General features: G+C 36.5%; 1 protein-coding gene across 1 annotated transcript; it reads left to right on the top strand.

Moving 5' to 3' along the window:
- The first annotated feature begins 11,279 nt into the window (after positions 1–11,279).
- Positions 11,280–11,897, top strand: LOC127081936 (uncharacterized). Its single transcript, XM_051022162.1, has one exon. The coding sequence runs from the start codon at positions 11,280–11,282 to the stop codon at positions 11,895–11,897; it is 618 nt and encodes a 205-aa protein (XP_050878119.1).
- The last annotated feature ends 4,540 nt before the right edge of the window (positions 11,898–16,437 follow it).

The raw sequence follows: 16,437 nt of genomic DNA, 5'->3' as shown, positions 1-16,437 counted from the left end.
CAGAATTGCATTCAGACATATCAAACTTCTTTAGAACGTCTTTAATGTACTTGCTTTGATGAATGTACGTGACTCCTGGAGTTTGATTGATTTGAATTCCCAGAAAGAACTTTAGTTCTTGCATTAGACTCATTTCAAATTCTGCCTGCATTAACTTAGAAAATTCTTGGCAAACAGAGATATTAGCAGAACCAAAAATAATGTCATCAACATAAATTTGGCATATCATGAGATCATTTTTATGATTTTTACAGAAGAGTGTAGAATCAACTTTCCCTCTGATAAAATTTTGTTCCAGAAGAAAATTACTTAAGCGTTCATACCAAGCTCTGGGAGCTTGTTTAAGTCCATATAAGGATTTCTTAAGTTTGAAAACATGTTCTGGAAAATTTGAGTTTTCAAAACCAGGAGGTTGATTTACATACACTTCTTCTGAAATATAACCATTTAGAAATGCACTCTTGACATCCATTTGGTATAATTTTATAGAGTGATTAATAGCGAATGATACAAGAAGACGAATAGACTCTAACCTTGCGACTGGAGCAAAAGTTTCATTATAATCAATACCTTCTTGTTGACTATAACCTTGAGCTACCAGTCGTGCTTTGTTTCTGACAACTTCTCCTTTCTCGTTCAGTTTGTTTCTGAAAACCCATCTGGTTCCAATGACATGAGTGCCTCTGGGTTTAGGAACAAGATCCCAGACATCATTCTTGGAGAATTGATCTAACTCTTCTTGCATAGCTGCCACCCAATCATTATCTTGAAGAGCTTCATCACAGGACGTAGGCTCAATCAGAGACACTAGTCCCAGAGGAATATCTTCAGAAGTTCTGAAGGTAGATCTGGTTCTAACAGGTTCATCTTTGTTTCCCAAAATCAAGTCTTCAGATACGTTGCTACGACTCTTGACTTTCCTTGGAATTTCTGGAGATTTAATTTCTTCAGAGTCTGGAGTGACAGGTGCTTCTGGAGTTTTCTCAGATTCTACCAGAGTGATCTCTAAATCTGCAAACTTTTCAACTAGCTTTGACTTTTCAGGGTCAAGCTTATCATCAAATCTAACATGAATTGATTCCTCCACAATTTTGGTTTCTGTGTTGTATACTCTGTAGCCTTTAGAGCGTTCTGAGTATCCTAACATAATACCTTTCTGTGCTTTGGAATCAAACTTGTTCAGATGTTCTTTAGTATTTAATATAAAACAAATGCATCCAAAAGGATGAAAATAAGAAATGTTGGGTTTTCTTCCCTTACACAGTTCATAGGGAGTCTTATCCAGAATAGGTCTAATAGAGATTCTATTCTGAATGTAACACGCTGTATTTACAGCTTCTGCCCAAAAGTGCTTTGCTACATTTGTTTCATTGATCATGGTTCTGGCCATTTCTTGGAGTGTCCTATTCTTCCTCTCTACAACTCCATTTTGTTGTGGAGTTCTAGGGCAGGAGAAATCATGGGATATTCCATTAGAATCAAATAATTCTTCAAAATCTTTATTTTCAAATTCTCCACCATGATCACTTCTGACTCTAATAATTTTAGAGTCAAATTCTTTTTGCACTTTAGAACAGAAACTGGTGAATACAGAGTGAGACTCACTCTTGTGCTTTAGGAATTTTACCCATGTCCAGCGGCTGTAATCATCAACGATTACTAGTCCATACTTCTTTCCATTGACTGATGCTGTTTTCACAGGACCAAATAAGTCAATGTGAAGAAGCTCCAGAGGCTTGGAGGTAGAAACAACATTTTTCTTTTTAAAAGATGTTTTTGAAAACTTTCCTTTCTGACAAGCTTCACACAGAGCATCTGAAGAAAACTTCAGTTTAGGTAAGCCTCTGACTAACTCAAGTTTAGTTAGCTGAGAAAGTTTCCTCATGCTAATGTGGCCTAAGCGTCTATGCCATACCCATTGCTCTTCGTGAACTGACATTAAACATTTAACATTTTGATCTTTTAAATCAGAAAGATTTATTTTATAAATGTTGTTTTTCCTCTTGCCTGTGAAAAGGACAGAGCCATCGTTCTGATTAATGGCTTTACACGTTTTTTGATTAAAGATTACATCATAACCGTTATCACTTAATTGACTTATGGATAACAAGTTATGCATTAAACCTTCTACATAAAGAACATCAGATATAGAGGGAAGAGTACCATTACCAATAGTTCCGGAGCCTCTGATCCTTCCTTTCTGATCTCCTCCGAAGCCTACAAAGCCAGCGTCTTTAAGTTCCAGGCTTTGGAACATAGACTTTCTTCCCGTCATATGTCGCGAGCATCCAGAGTCCAGGTACCATGACTGGTGTCTGAACTTTGCTGCATAGGATATCTGCAACATAGATAATCTTATCTTTCGGTACCCAGAATCTCTTGGGTCCTTTCAGATTAGTTTTCCCAGAGTTTCTTACAACTTTGGGTCTTCTAGCATTTTTAAATTTGTGTTCTTGTGTGTGTGTATAGTGGTATGAAAAAGGTGATTTAATTTGGTTACTGGTAGAAGTTTTATCAGAATCAGAATCATACCCAATTCCCCTTTTATTATTCTGACCTACTCCATAAATCATGGATGCCATAATACTCCTATTTATCCCATTCTTCAGAAATTGTTGAAAGGCTTCTTCATACTTATAAATAATTTCATTTGAAGTTTGTGGTGCTTGAGACAACACTTCTTCTAATTTTAAGCTTTTTGTTTTAGCTCCATCTCTTTCTAACGTTAAAGATTTGATTGTATCTTCATGTGCTAGAATTGTTGTCTCAAGTTCACTACATTCTTCAGATTTTGCTTTAAGAAGACCTTTAATGCTTTTAACTTTTTGTTTTAATTTCTGAAGAGAGGTAAGAGTTTCTGATAAACATGATTCTAAGTCAGATCTAGAAAGTTCAGAAAATACCTCTTCAGATTCTTCATCTGAGCTGCTGGATGTGGTAGCCATAAATGCTACGTTGGCTTGTTCATCAGAGTCAGATTCTGATGATCCTGAATCACTATCGTCCCAGGTGGCCATTAATCCTTTCTTTGTTCTGAAGGCATTTTTCTTGAAGCTTTCCTTCTTAGAGTTATCTTTCTTCAGCTTGGGGCATTCATTTCTATAATGACCTGTTTCTTTACATTCAAAACAGGTAATATCTTTATTAGGTTTACCTTTTGAAGTTGACTCTGATCTATCCCCTCTGGGTCTTGATCTTCTGAAGTTGTTGTTGTTCCTTCTTTTCCAGAGTTGCTTAACTCTTCTGGTTAGTAAGGACAGTTCTTCTTCATCATCAGAGTCGTCAGTATCTGCAGTTTCTGCCTGGAGAGCTTTGGTTCTGTCTGACTTCCGTCTTTCAGGTCTGGACTTCAGCGCCACTGACTTGTTCCTTTTCTGAGGCTCATCCTCCTCTAGTTCTATCTCATGGCTTCTGAGAGAACTAACAAGTTCTTCAAGGCTGATACTGTTCAGATCCTTTGATAACTTCAGAGCAGTAACCATAGGTCTCCATTTCTTTGGCAGACTTCTGACAATCTTCTTAACATGATCTGCAGTTGTGTATCCCTTGTCTAGCACTTTAAGACCTGCAATAAGAGTTTGGAATCTGGAAAACATAGCTTCTATAGCTTCGTCATCTTCCATCTTGAAGGCTTCATATTTCTGGATCAACGCCAGAGCCTTCGTCTCCTTGACTTGGGAGTTTCCTTCATGGGTCATCCTTAGAGAGTCAAGTATATCTTTGGCTGTCTCTCTGTTGGTGATCTTCTCATATTCGTTGTATGATATGGCATTTAGAAGTATTGTTCTGGCCTTGTGATGATTTTTGAACTCACGTTTCTGATCTTCTGACATTTTGCTTCTGGGAACTTCAGCTCCATTTAAGGTTGGAGGTTTGTATCCATCTGTGACAATGTCCCAGAGGTCAGCATCATAACCAAGAAAGAAACTTTCGATTCTATCTTTCCAGTAATCAAACTTTTCTCCATCAAAAACAGGAGGCTTGGCATTGTAAGAATCTTTCTCATTTGAGTGGGCCATTTGTTTTTCTCGCACTGGATCTCTCTACACGGTTAAGTGTTTGATTTGAAAATCAATAACAGAGCCGGAGCTCTGATACCAATTGAAGGTGAGAAAAACAAGAAAGGGGGGTTTGAATTGTTTGAAAAATAAGCGCTTTTGCAAAATGAAATCACACAATGATTTTATACTGGTTCGCTTATAACACAAAGCTACTCCAGTCCACCCGGCCAAGGTGATTTCGCCTTCAACAAGGACTTAATCCACTAATCTTGAAAGATTACAAACAACCCCTAAGAGAAAAGAAAATCTCTTAGTCCTCTCAAGTCTACAGACTACAAAGAGTCACTTGAGGAAAACAAATAAAAATAGATACAAGATGTGTAATCTAGAATGCTTCTAAGAAAGCAAATATTACAAACTTAAGAACAAATTTTTCACTTGATAAGCAAAAGCTTAGTGAAAATCTTTGAAGAACAAAGATGTTTTTCTTGAGCGTGATATAATTTCAGTATAGTTTTGGCTAGTGATTTCTTCGTGTTTACTGAATGAGATTTCTTCTCTATTTATAGGAGTTGAAGTAGAGTTGAAGTAGCGTTGAATCTATTGGATATTGAGATGTAATTACGCCATTCCATTAATAGCTTCTGCAGTAGACTTTTTCACTTAGAAGTGACTACTTACCACAATTAGTATCTTTTCTCTTGGAAGTGGAGATTAACGTCTCTTTCTAATTGAGGAAATCCATTTGCAGAACTTTAACTTGGCTTAAACGTTACTTCATCATGATTAACAATTCTGATTAGAGTCTTTGTGTATCTGGAGAAATTGGCTTCTGATGTTATTTCTTGAATGTTCAGATGGCGCTGATAACTTCAGAGTTTGCAGAAGACATTTGTTCAGAGTCAGAGCTTCTAGACTTTACTTCATGTTCAGATGCTTCTGATACTTGCAGTTTTGTCCAGAGTTTAGAGCTTCTTGAATGAGATTCCTCTTTAGATGCTTCTGATACTTGAGATTTTGCATCTGATCTTGTTTTGCATCTGATGACATCATCAGATTTATTTCTTCTTTCTTTAGAACCCTGCACACTTAGAAACTTTTCGTTAGGGTACCACTTTTGGTTTCATCCTTTGTTATCATCAAAATCATGGAATCTATTGTAGAACTATTTTTGTTCTTACATTTTGTTATCAAAGGGAGAAAACTCAACTTAAAACCACAAATCCACCATGTGAGGAGAGCTTCAACATGCTAGTGAGAGGTTAACCCTATAATAAGCATGGAAGACTTATAGTCCATCACTAAGGATATAGGTGAGTATTATATCAACCTCTTGGATAACTCAAACCTAATAGCTAATGTTTATGAAAAGCTTTTGGTAAGAAGTGGCCATTGAAACCACAAAAACAATTGAGTGAGTTGCATTTACAAATGAAAAGTATTCACAAAATATGGTCAAGTTGACTTAGGATTCAATTCAAAATAAGTGTTATGAAAAGAGTTTGAAAAATCAAAAGCATAGTGCTTAGGTTTCTAATTTTTGAAAACAATGTTAATGTTTGCACAAAAGTTTGGCTTGGGTTAGAGGGGAGGGAAGAAGAGAATGACTAGGTCCTAAACATGCAAAGATGAAGGAAGAGAAATAAAACCACATTAGAGTTTCCTTCTTGAGATCATAGTGATGATCCAAGTTGTTCCCTTTCCTTTAGAATTAGCAAGCAATAAGCATATAACTCAAGCAATCAATCAAAACAATCAAGCTTCTAGGAATCTTCTAATGGTTTTTGTATCTCTCACTTTGAATGCTCATGACAATGGTTCTTCTACTTGGCTCAAGTCAGGATCCCTAGCATATAAGAACACACAAATCAAAAAGTTCCACAATGCAATAGAAATAATAGACAAGAGTGAGTTTAGAATTAGGTCATTTCAATTCATCTTCAAGCTTTAAGCATTCTAAAGGCATGAGGCCTAATTGCTCTTTGACATTTTAAAGCATTCTAAAGGCATGAGGCCTAGTTGATCTTCAAACTCCATTAGCATAGGTAAGGTCCTAAAAACTAAGTCCTTTGTCCATTTGCATTGGGTTCACACAATCAAAACAAAACAAGCACAATAGTATATACACAATAATATGCTTAAGTGAGCAAAAGACAAATTGCATTAACATAAACATGAGCTCAAGTGAGTAAAGGGAAAAAGCAAATGAATTAATGAACAAGATATTAAACAGCATTAAAGTAAATTGCAAGAATTAAAGACTTGAATTAAAAGTTAGTCATTAGTAGTTAGTGTTAGTGTGCCATAAGGCAATTTAGCGCTATGTTAAGCAATCGTAAGTGGACTAATGTAGTAGTCACACCTATCTGAGGCCGGTCAATAAAAATATAGGCAACAAACACAAGTTAGAGACCATGACTAGTAAGCCAAGCTCCTACAACTTGCCATGCCAAAAGAAAAAGAAGAATGATCTTGTATTGATTTAGGTTTTTTGCTTGACCAAGAAGCAACCTATCCTTAATGCAAAGCCATTCATTTGATCTTTGATCAAGATGAATTAGATTTGAACCAAGGAAGGTTAAGCCTCTCATATGTCAAGGCTAACCACCAATCTTTAACTCATTGATCAAAAGGAAAAAGATGAAGAAGAAGAAGAAGAATAAGAATGTACATAAATAGAAATCCAAATGAAATATCCAACACACATTGATAAAACATGAATAGAATCAAAGTCAATCAATGGTAAACAGAAGCAAGATGAAGTTTAGAAGTCAAGAAACAAATAAAATATTTTGGTATTTTTTAAGAATTAAAATAATACTTGAATTAAAATAAACAATTAAAGGTCAAACTTCAAATCCATTTCAAATCAACTTGGAAAAGTCCAAATGGATCATCCTAAGTTCAACAAGGTCAAACAAGGTTTGACAATTTTTTTCATCATTTTTAGAAAACAGCAACTATTTTTAACAATTAAAAATGAAGAAAATATAACATAATTGAACTAAAATCTCAAATAAATCTCAAATCAATTAAGAAATTGATGAGAATATTTTTCATAGATTCATCATCATTCAAAGATGTTAAAAAAATATTTTTGCATTTTTTGAACATTGGAAACTATTTTAAATGAATTAAAAATAACCAGAAAAGAGAGAATTCACAAAAAATATTAAATGACAAAATAAAAAATATTAAAAATCATTTTTAGAAACTAGAATTAAAAAGGGAAATAATGCAACTGGTCCCAGATCTTTTGGATTTAAAATAAAAGAGTTATGAATTTTTGAAATAAAATGAAATAAAGAAAATAAAATGAAATAAATCAGAAATTGCAAAAAATTTGGCGCGTAGGATCAAGCTCATTAAATGAGGTGGCACATCAGAGGGATGAGAGATGCGCGCGCACGATGGATCAGAGTCAAATGAGAAACACTCTGTATTTAAAATAGTCATAAGATTGCATGGCTGGGATTTTATCTGGAAATATCAACCAACGGTCCAGATGCAATCTGGCATGGTGGACGGTGGTGTACACCACCGTCTTCCCGGCGAGCAAGCCTGCTCCGGCCAGAGTTGCAGGTTATGAAAACCTCACTAAAACGCACGATCCTCATATCATTGGAAAGCTAGGGTGATGTACATCACCCTTGTGCCATTGGTTTCTCCTCTAGACTCTCATAGAAGAAGAAATCTGAGATAGAAAATTATGGAGTTCAATATGAGTTTTCTCAATTCATGAAATTAAGTACACCAATCAATTGCCTCTTATGAGAGGACTTCAGAGGAACCAATAAACATAAGAAATGAGCAAAATCCAAGGAGATTCGAATGGAAAAAGTTTGAACAACAACCTTTGAAGTGCAGCTCTACAAGGCACGATCTCTTCCAACTCTTTGGTGCAGTGTGATCTTGAGATGGAAATGAAGTTAGGCTAAGGAATTGGAGTTCAATAATCAACCAAGGAAGTTGAAAATTGAAACTGAAAATTGAAAGATAAATGCAAAATTCCTTTAGGTGAAGGATGGGATTCCAATTCTGCAGAGTATTAGGCATCTTAAGGTTGGAAATGGATGAAGCTATGCACCTGTATTTATAGATAAAGCTGATGCAAGCAAGGCAAAATTCATGTGCATGTGGAATGAGAGCCTCCATGCATGGGCCTGTACAGGCGCATGGGAGGCCCAAATGCAATTGGTTTAGCATGCTGAAGTCACATGGAAGTGTTTTGGACGTGCAAATGTGATTGAATTGGCTTGTGCACAAATATTTCACATAGTTTCCATAAATGAACATAAATCTTCATCTCTTCAAAAATTCACTTTGCCAAATTGAAACATGGTCATGTGGATAATGGTTGGAAAGGTCTTGACATGAGGAACAATTGTTATGTTGAACAAAAATCCATTTGGGATTGGGAAATTTATGAAAACAGGCCATGAAGTTCAATGTACAAAACATGTGTATGTGAATTTTGCCAAAATGGACTAACTTCAAGCCCTTCTGTTTCAGTGATGCAAGCCTCAAATTACAAAAACTTAAACATTAAAGTTGTATATCTTTTCAAGACAATCAATTTGGACTTAAATTTTGCATCATTTAGATTTTTTATGAGAAAGTTATGGGCACTTGAAGTTGGACTTTTTCACATTTCAATGACTTTGGTCCAAAGTGACCTATAATGTTTTGTATTATCACATGTGTTTATTTTAGTATTATAAAAATTTGTTCAACATAAACAATTAAGTAGACATCTTAAAATTCCCAATGCATTTGATCCCACCTCAAAATCATGAAAAATGAGTGAGTTAGGTACTAGGGAAGTTCACCCAAAATTAGGATTTCAGTCAAAATGACCTATAATGTATTGAAATGGATGATGACCTTCCAAGATTCAAATCAATTTTTTTTATGAAAATGAAAGTTATTAATATGGTTCCTAAGAACATTTTTTCTCTTGGGGTCATATTCATTTGACAAACACATTAAAAGTTAGGTCTTAGTGGATTCCAAAATAGTCAGATGAATTGACTGATCAACTTCTCAAGTCCAAACTTCAAATCTTGATGAATTGATGATTGAGGACACTCACATAAGCTCACATATGCATGAAATGATTAATTAAAGAACTTACCTTTATTGTATTTGATCATGGGTTGAGGTTGCTTCAAGAGCAAGGCACAGTCAATGCACAGCTGAATTAGGGTTTCCTTGGGAAACAATCCTCAAGCCCTTTGGTTTATCTTGATCAAATTGACAAATTGAGATACTTGGGAGGCATATATGATGAATGAGAGCTTTGTGAACCATTTTCATGCTTTCTTTCACCTTCACCTGGCCATTCTTTGAGCATAGGGGCCTTCTAGGAGCCTTGGATCTTATGATTGCTCAAGCTACAAAACAAAAGATGTTAGTGACATATTTTTGTGCTTTTGGTTAGTAAACAAAATAAGAAAAGCAATAATATAAAATTCAAGCATGCTTGGTGGTCTCAAACCAACTCACACAAGTCCCAACCCAAAGGTTAAGGAGCCAAGATGCTATGTTCCTTGAGGCGAATGCAATGTGCAATGAATATGATGCCATGAGGGATCTTAGGGTCAAAATTAGCGTCTTACACATACAACACATCAACTTTAACTTATTCTCTCTCCCCCGTGTGACCAAAAACCTTTCGTAATAGGACATTTGTCTATTCCCTTTTAATGCGTACAAACTTGCACTTAAGCCTCCTCCGCAAGTAAGCAAGCCATGTTTTACCGTTATAATGCGATCTAGACATGTGTTCACCGTAACACAACTTTAATCAAACTTTTTTCTCGTCCCCGTGCGATTGTAAACCTTTATAGATAAAACACTGTTCAATCTCTTCTATCATGCATAACAAACTAGGGCTTAAGCCTCCGTTGAGAGTAGACAAGTCAATGTTTAGCCTTTAGAACGTGATCTAAACTGTGGTTTATTAAAAAACACCAACAAACCATAGTTCCCCGAACTAAAAATGCTCTGACTTCCTTATTGCACTATAAGGATACGTAGGCACGAGATTGCGAGATCTTGGCGAGGACACTAATAAAAAACCTCCCATTTTCCCTCTTATGAGGTATCCATCCATCTCTCTTTTCAATCTTTATTCACTAGAAGAAAACAATTAACATAAGCTAACATTCAACCGTAAAGTTTAACTAAAAGGTTCTCGTTGAGTATAACAGACGTGAGGGGTGCTAATACCTTCCCCTTACATAATTGAATCTCGAACCCGGATATGGTTGCGATGACCGTTATTATATTTTCAAAGGTTTTATCGATATTTTCCTATTCCTTCATTGGAATGAATAAATTTCGGTGGCAACTCTGTTTGAACTATTTTTCTGCGACCATCACGAGGAATCGTATTTTTTGAGATGCGACAGATGACGACTCTGCTGGGGAAATTTCCTCCAAGCAAGAGAGAGTCAAGTATAACTTAGTTAAGTTTGCGATAAATGTTGGGTTTGCTTATTTGTTTTCTTCATGATGTATATACTTGCTTGCTTATTTGTTTTCTTTCTATTATATGTTTATCATCTTGTTTATCTTGGATTTGGGATGATATCATGAGTAAAGCTCTACACTCGAGCTTTGGAAAAAGAAGAGGTAACACCTAAGTTTAGAATTGGAAGTTGTGTAGTGTTAGTATCCGAGGATCTCTCCTTGTGGGCCTAGCATGAAGTCTTCCCATAGAGTAGAAATTTTCGTAGATCTCGTTGTAAGGCAGCTAGCCTGTCGCATGACTTGATTCGTGAAGGGTCCATGACTCTCAGAACCATTCTTAGAACCAGTTTGTGTCTTGGTGGTTATATAGTGTTAGACTCCAAGGACCACTCCTTGTGTGCCTAGCATGAGAACCCTACCCAGAATAGACATGTCGTCACTCTCCTCATAAAACATCTAGCCTGTTATAGAACATTGATACGATTAGCATCCATGACTTTAGGAACCTTATCAAAAACCTCAGAGCCAACCCTGTGAGTGGTTTATGGGTAGAGAGCCTAAAACTATCCGTTATAGGGAGCCTACCTAGTAGGTTGTTATGTGATACTCATATTATCTTGGATACTAACAATACCTACATTACATTTTCTTTGTATACCCAAATACAAAAATTTCATGCATTCACATTTCATAAGCATTAAATGCATGTCATTTTCCAAAAAAAACACTCATCCATCCTTTGTCCATAACCTGTAGTTGGTTCCCTAACACTCGTATTGGACTTGAAGGAGCTATTGAAAGACCATGGATCCATTGGAGCAAAGTCATATTTCATTGAGAGGAGATGTTGACTCGATGAAAAACCAGATAAACCAACTTGTGGAGGCTATGATATCTTTAGCAAAGAGAGAGGATAACATTCAGCGGACTGCAGACATTGGGAATGTCATTCCACCTCCATTAAATGATCTCACTCAGCCTCGACTTGTGCGAACCCCAGTTGATAAATCTGTTGTACAGGAGCATCATATTGTACAAGCCATGCGTTCCTCATATCATGATGTTGTTGAGAATCATAGCTTTGCATTCTCTGTGCCAGATTCCCATGGGACAAGCCTGGTGGTCAATGCTAAACGACCACAAGATGATGAGATTGCTGAAAGATGTCGCGTGCTAGAGAAAATACTTAAAGCTATAGAATGGCGAGATGTTGTTGAACTCAATGCTTTAAACATGTGTTTGGTAACTGGCCTGGTTATACCTGCAAAGTTCAAAGTTCCAGAATTCGAGAAGTACAAAGGGGATAGTTGTCCAAAGCACTATTTGGTGATGTTTTGTCGAAAGATGATCTCCTATGCTCACAATGATAAGCTAATGATTCACTATTTTCAAGACAGTTTGACTGGGGCATTATTGAGCTAGTACATGGAGTTAAAAAGGAATCACATTCAGTCATGGTTGGACCTAGCTAACGCCTTTTTGAAGTAGTACAAATACAATTTGGACATGGCTCCCGATCGCATGCAGTTGGGAGCCTTATCTTAGGAAAGCAACGAATCCTTCAGAGGGTATGCCCAAAGATGGAGAAAGTTAGAGGCTTGTGTTGAACCACCACTCTTAGAGAAAGAGTTAATGGACTCATTCAAAGATAACTTGCAAAGTCCTTGCTTCGAAAGTATGATTAGCAGTGCAGCATCAAATTTCGCTCACTTGGTATCAATTGGAGAACGCATCAAGTGTGGCCTCAAAACTGGAAGAATTCAATGCACCTCGAGTAGCCAAAACATTTAAAATGAATCTATTGTCAGTTCCCAAGAGGAATAAGAGGATGAAGTTAATGCAGTATGGGAAACTCCACAAGCTCCATATCAGACACCATTCACTCCACAGAATCAGTATCATCCTACAATTCGAGGACCTCCTCAGTATCAACGACATATACTACATCAACAGCCATACCAACGGGAGAATGCTCCATATCGACAGCATTAACATGCTCAACAAAGGCCAAGAAAGCCAGAGAGACACATCGATCCGCTTCCAATGCCATACAGTCAAGTACTTCCATATTTGATCAAGAGAGGGTTGATAGTGCCAAAGGAACTGAATCTATTAATTCCTCCATACCCATCAGGCTTTGACATTAATGCTCGATGTGACTTCCATGTTGGGGCATATGGGCATTCAACTTAAGAATGCAAGGTGCTCAAGATCAAGGTACAAACTCTTCTTAACTCCAAAATGTTCTCATTTGCGCCTCGAGGCCTGCAAATCAACAATATTCAATCACCTAGCCATACGGGTCCATCAGTCCAAACTGTGGAAGAGATTTTTGAGAATAGGTCTGAAGATGATTATCAAACTAGTCTCGGTGAGCAGAACGACCTCCAACTTTGAAGAAAGTTGGCCCAGTAGTGAACAAAGCACGAGAGAGCTTCCTCTACGCTGACAATCATTTGTCTATTTCTAGCATTTTAGTTGTATTTTTCTTTGCATGTTAAGTACTTATTTGGTTTCAATTATTGTTGTTTTCCTTTAATGGTAATATTAATGAAATGATCATGCATGTTTTGAACGAATCCTTTCGCATTCACTCATATTTTCCATTTATATCAAAAAATAAAAATATTTCTCCCTTTCACTTATCAAACTATCGTTTTAGCAAAGATTGAAGAGAGGATGATGAAAACAAAATACCCATAATTGCTAGTGGTATGCTTTTAGATAAAATCCTACTGATGATGTACAAACATTATTTTAAAATCCCTAAGCACTGGAGAGATAAGGAGTTAATTCCTAGTTAACACTTCGAGCCTAGAAGTAGAAGTTTCTTTTGGATCTAAAAAACCCTCGCATTTAACCCGGGGCAGGGTAGTGTTCAGCTAATCTGACTACACATTCGAATTACAGTATGAAATATCTCATATGAGGATCAACCGCATGAAATTCTTCGAACACATCTGAAGTGTCAAAAGGAACCTTGCAAAATCCAAAAGTTATGTTGGTTATTCTTTAATGACCAATGACTTGACAGTCATAACTTTTCAAAAAAAAATCAAAGAAAGAGCCCGTTAAGTTGAACACCCAAAGAGGCGACTTAGGCAAAAATTAGGGTAATCCTGGTGGACTAAAGCTTCAAAAAGAGGTCCAGGCAAAAGTTAGGGATCAAAATAAAAATCAAAAGAGATCATGAAAATCATTAGCAAAAGAAAAACAATATTCAGTGACCACCATATCAAGAATCAAAGGGTGACCGATATCCATGAGTAAGGACAAAATAAGGTGATTGCCATTTCAAGCGAATCTTGAATCATCAATCACACTGTCAAACTCCATTGGAAGACTACTGAGTGTGTTGAATTAACTGAATGTAGGACTGAAGATCATCATGAAGAAGGGGTGGGTTAAAACAAGATTTGAGCATTATATCCTTTGTTTCAATAACCATGAGCCATGTCACATTACAACCCTTAAAATACTTAATTGGGGTAGGGTTTATTCTAAAAGCATACTACATCAAGGTTGTGTAAACTGACTCCTAGAGATTTGTTAATCACCTGTATTGGCATCATATTCTCATTGTATCTTTCACACACTAGCTAAATCAGCACTGCGTTTGGACTAATGGTCCATTCGTCACACACTACCACATCATTTAAATGATTCTTATTTTCAAAACTTGCATGAATGTGGCATTAAAATTACCATTAATTAAATAAACAATTTTAACTACAAGTAAGTACTTGATATCAAGGAACTTCAAAGAAGCAATCATAGAAGAACTTGATCATTCGTCAATATTGACATAAATCAATACTACTTCATAACCCTATGGATTAGGGGCATGGTAACCAATGACTATGAATTGGTCAGTCAAAAGACAAATCTCCAAGCATCAGTTGATCAAGGAGGCAAATCATTTCAAAACATTCAGTCCATCTGGGGAAAATTCTTCAAAAGCTCAATCAGGGGAAAACTACTGAAAGATTTATACACTAGGGAAATTTTGGTCCATACTAGGCCATGGTATAATCGTTCCCATGGTTTCCTTTCAAAGGTGAATTCCTTCAGAAAACCTATAGGCTGGGACAGACAAGTTCAAAAGAGCCTTGGGGAAGAGAAATAACACAATCATCATGCATTGATTACAACGCTACGCTCATTAAATCATTTGTAAGCCATCAAGGCATGTCAGACAAAGAAGTTGAGGTTCTCTTAAGAATAAACACACAACCTATCTGCAAAAGATCAAACACGGGGAACCAAAAACATCCATATTTTCTTCCCAATCATCACATTGTCAAAAGATCGAGTGTCGCGAAGTTAAAACGGTTTACCAAACAAAAGTCCAATCCCTATTGGCATCCCCAAAACCAAAGTCCAATCCACATTGGCATCCATAAAAAAAACCAAAAGTCCAATCCATATTGGCAACTACTAAGAAATAAAATTCCACTTTGTTGTCATCTTCATAAACTCAAATCCAATCAACATTGGTACCCAAAAGGTTTCACCTTCGAAAAGGGAGATTAACCCCAAAAAAACCTCTTGCATTACCACATGCACCGCATATAATAAACACGCGTAACTTTCCTTCCAAATCAGGATTTTGCATATCAAAAGGCTCTCTCGCAAAAGCGATAAGTTTTCATTAACATGCACCATATGCATACATAACATAATAATTCTTTCCGTCAACCCTTTGACGATGACAAATCTTTTTCCACTAACCCTTTGGTGATGACATTCTTTACTTATTTCCATCAACCCTTTGACGTCACGCCATAGTGAAGTTTCTTTTGGTCAACCCTTTGATGGCGTCACTCCATAGTGAAGTTTCTTTCCGTCAACTCTTTGACAACGTCACTCCATAGTGAAGTTTCTTTCCGTCAACCCTTCGACGACGTCACTCTATAGTGAAGTTTCTTTTCATCAACCCTTTGACAACCTTACTCCATAGTGAAGTTTCTTTTCGTCAACCCTTTGACGACACCACTCCATAGTGAAGTTTCTTTCTGTCAACCCTTTGACGGTGTCACTCTATAATGAAGTTTCTTTCCGTCAACCCTTTGACCATGTTACTCCATAGTGAAGTTTCTTTCTGACAACCCTTTGATAATGAAAAATTATTTTCCATCAACCCTTTGATGACGATGTTCTATATTTGATCCTTTCCGTCAACTCTTTGACGATGATAGATTCTTTTCATCAACCCTTTGACGAAGTCACTCCATAGTGAACTTTCTTTCCGCCAACCCTTTAACGATGACAAATTAATTTCCATCAACCCTTAGATGATGATATTCTATATTTGATCCTTTCTGTCAACCCTTTAACGATGATAGATTCTTCCTGGCAACCCTTTGACGATGTCACTCCATAGTGAACTTTCTTTCTGTCAACCCTTTGACGATGACAAATTATTTTCCATAACCCCCTTTGATGATGATATTCCCTAACAATCTCTCATTGGAAACAAAATAAATCCCTACAAAAAATCCAAGTAACCAGTTGCATTCCCACATGCGTCACATGCATCAATTTCTACATGATTTTCCTACCAAAATAGAAAAATTCATCAAACATAGTCCTATCAATCATTAGCATACCCATGCATAACACTCCTGCCGAAATGGGGAGTTTCATAAAAAATGAACAAAGAAAATTATTCGCATTCCTACATGCACATCTAAAAATCCTCAGTAATTGCATACTTGCATACATCTCATGCATAGTTCCATACATGATATTTCTACCCATGTCATACAAAACATCAAACATAATATAATTCAGGATCCAGAGTCAATCATATGTATCATGGACAATCCGTATTTCTCTAAATAAAGTTATTACCTTGCATGTGCTCGTGGAATTATTTCCCAGCAAGACATTCTTCAACTTTATGGTTGATAATGATATTCCCCAGCGTCTTTGCTTTGTTACTCCCCAAGCAGATGTTACC

The sequence above is a fragment of the Lathyrus oleraceus genome, chromosome 5 (assembly GCF_024323335.1).
Source record: "Lathyrus oleraceus cultivar Zhongwan6 chromosome 5, CAAS_Psat_ZW6_1.0, whole genome shotgun sequence".
NCBI classification, from domain to species: domain Eukaryota; kingdom Viridiplantae; phylum Streptophyta; class Magnoliopsida; order Fabales; family Fabaceae; genus Lathyrus; species Lathyrus oleraceus.
Note: the sequence above shows the minus strand (reverse complement) of the source record. Positions and strands in the feature narration are given on the sequence as shown.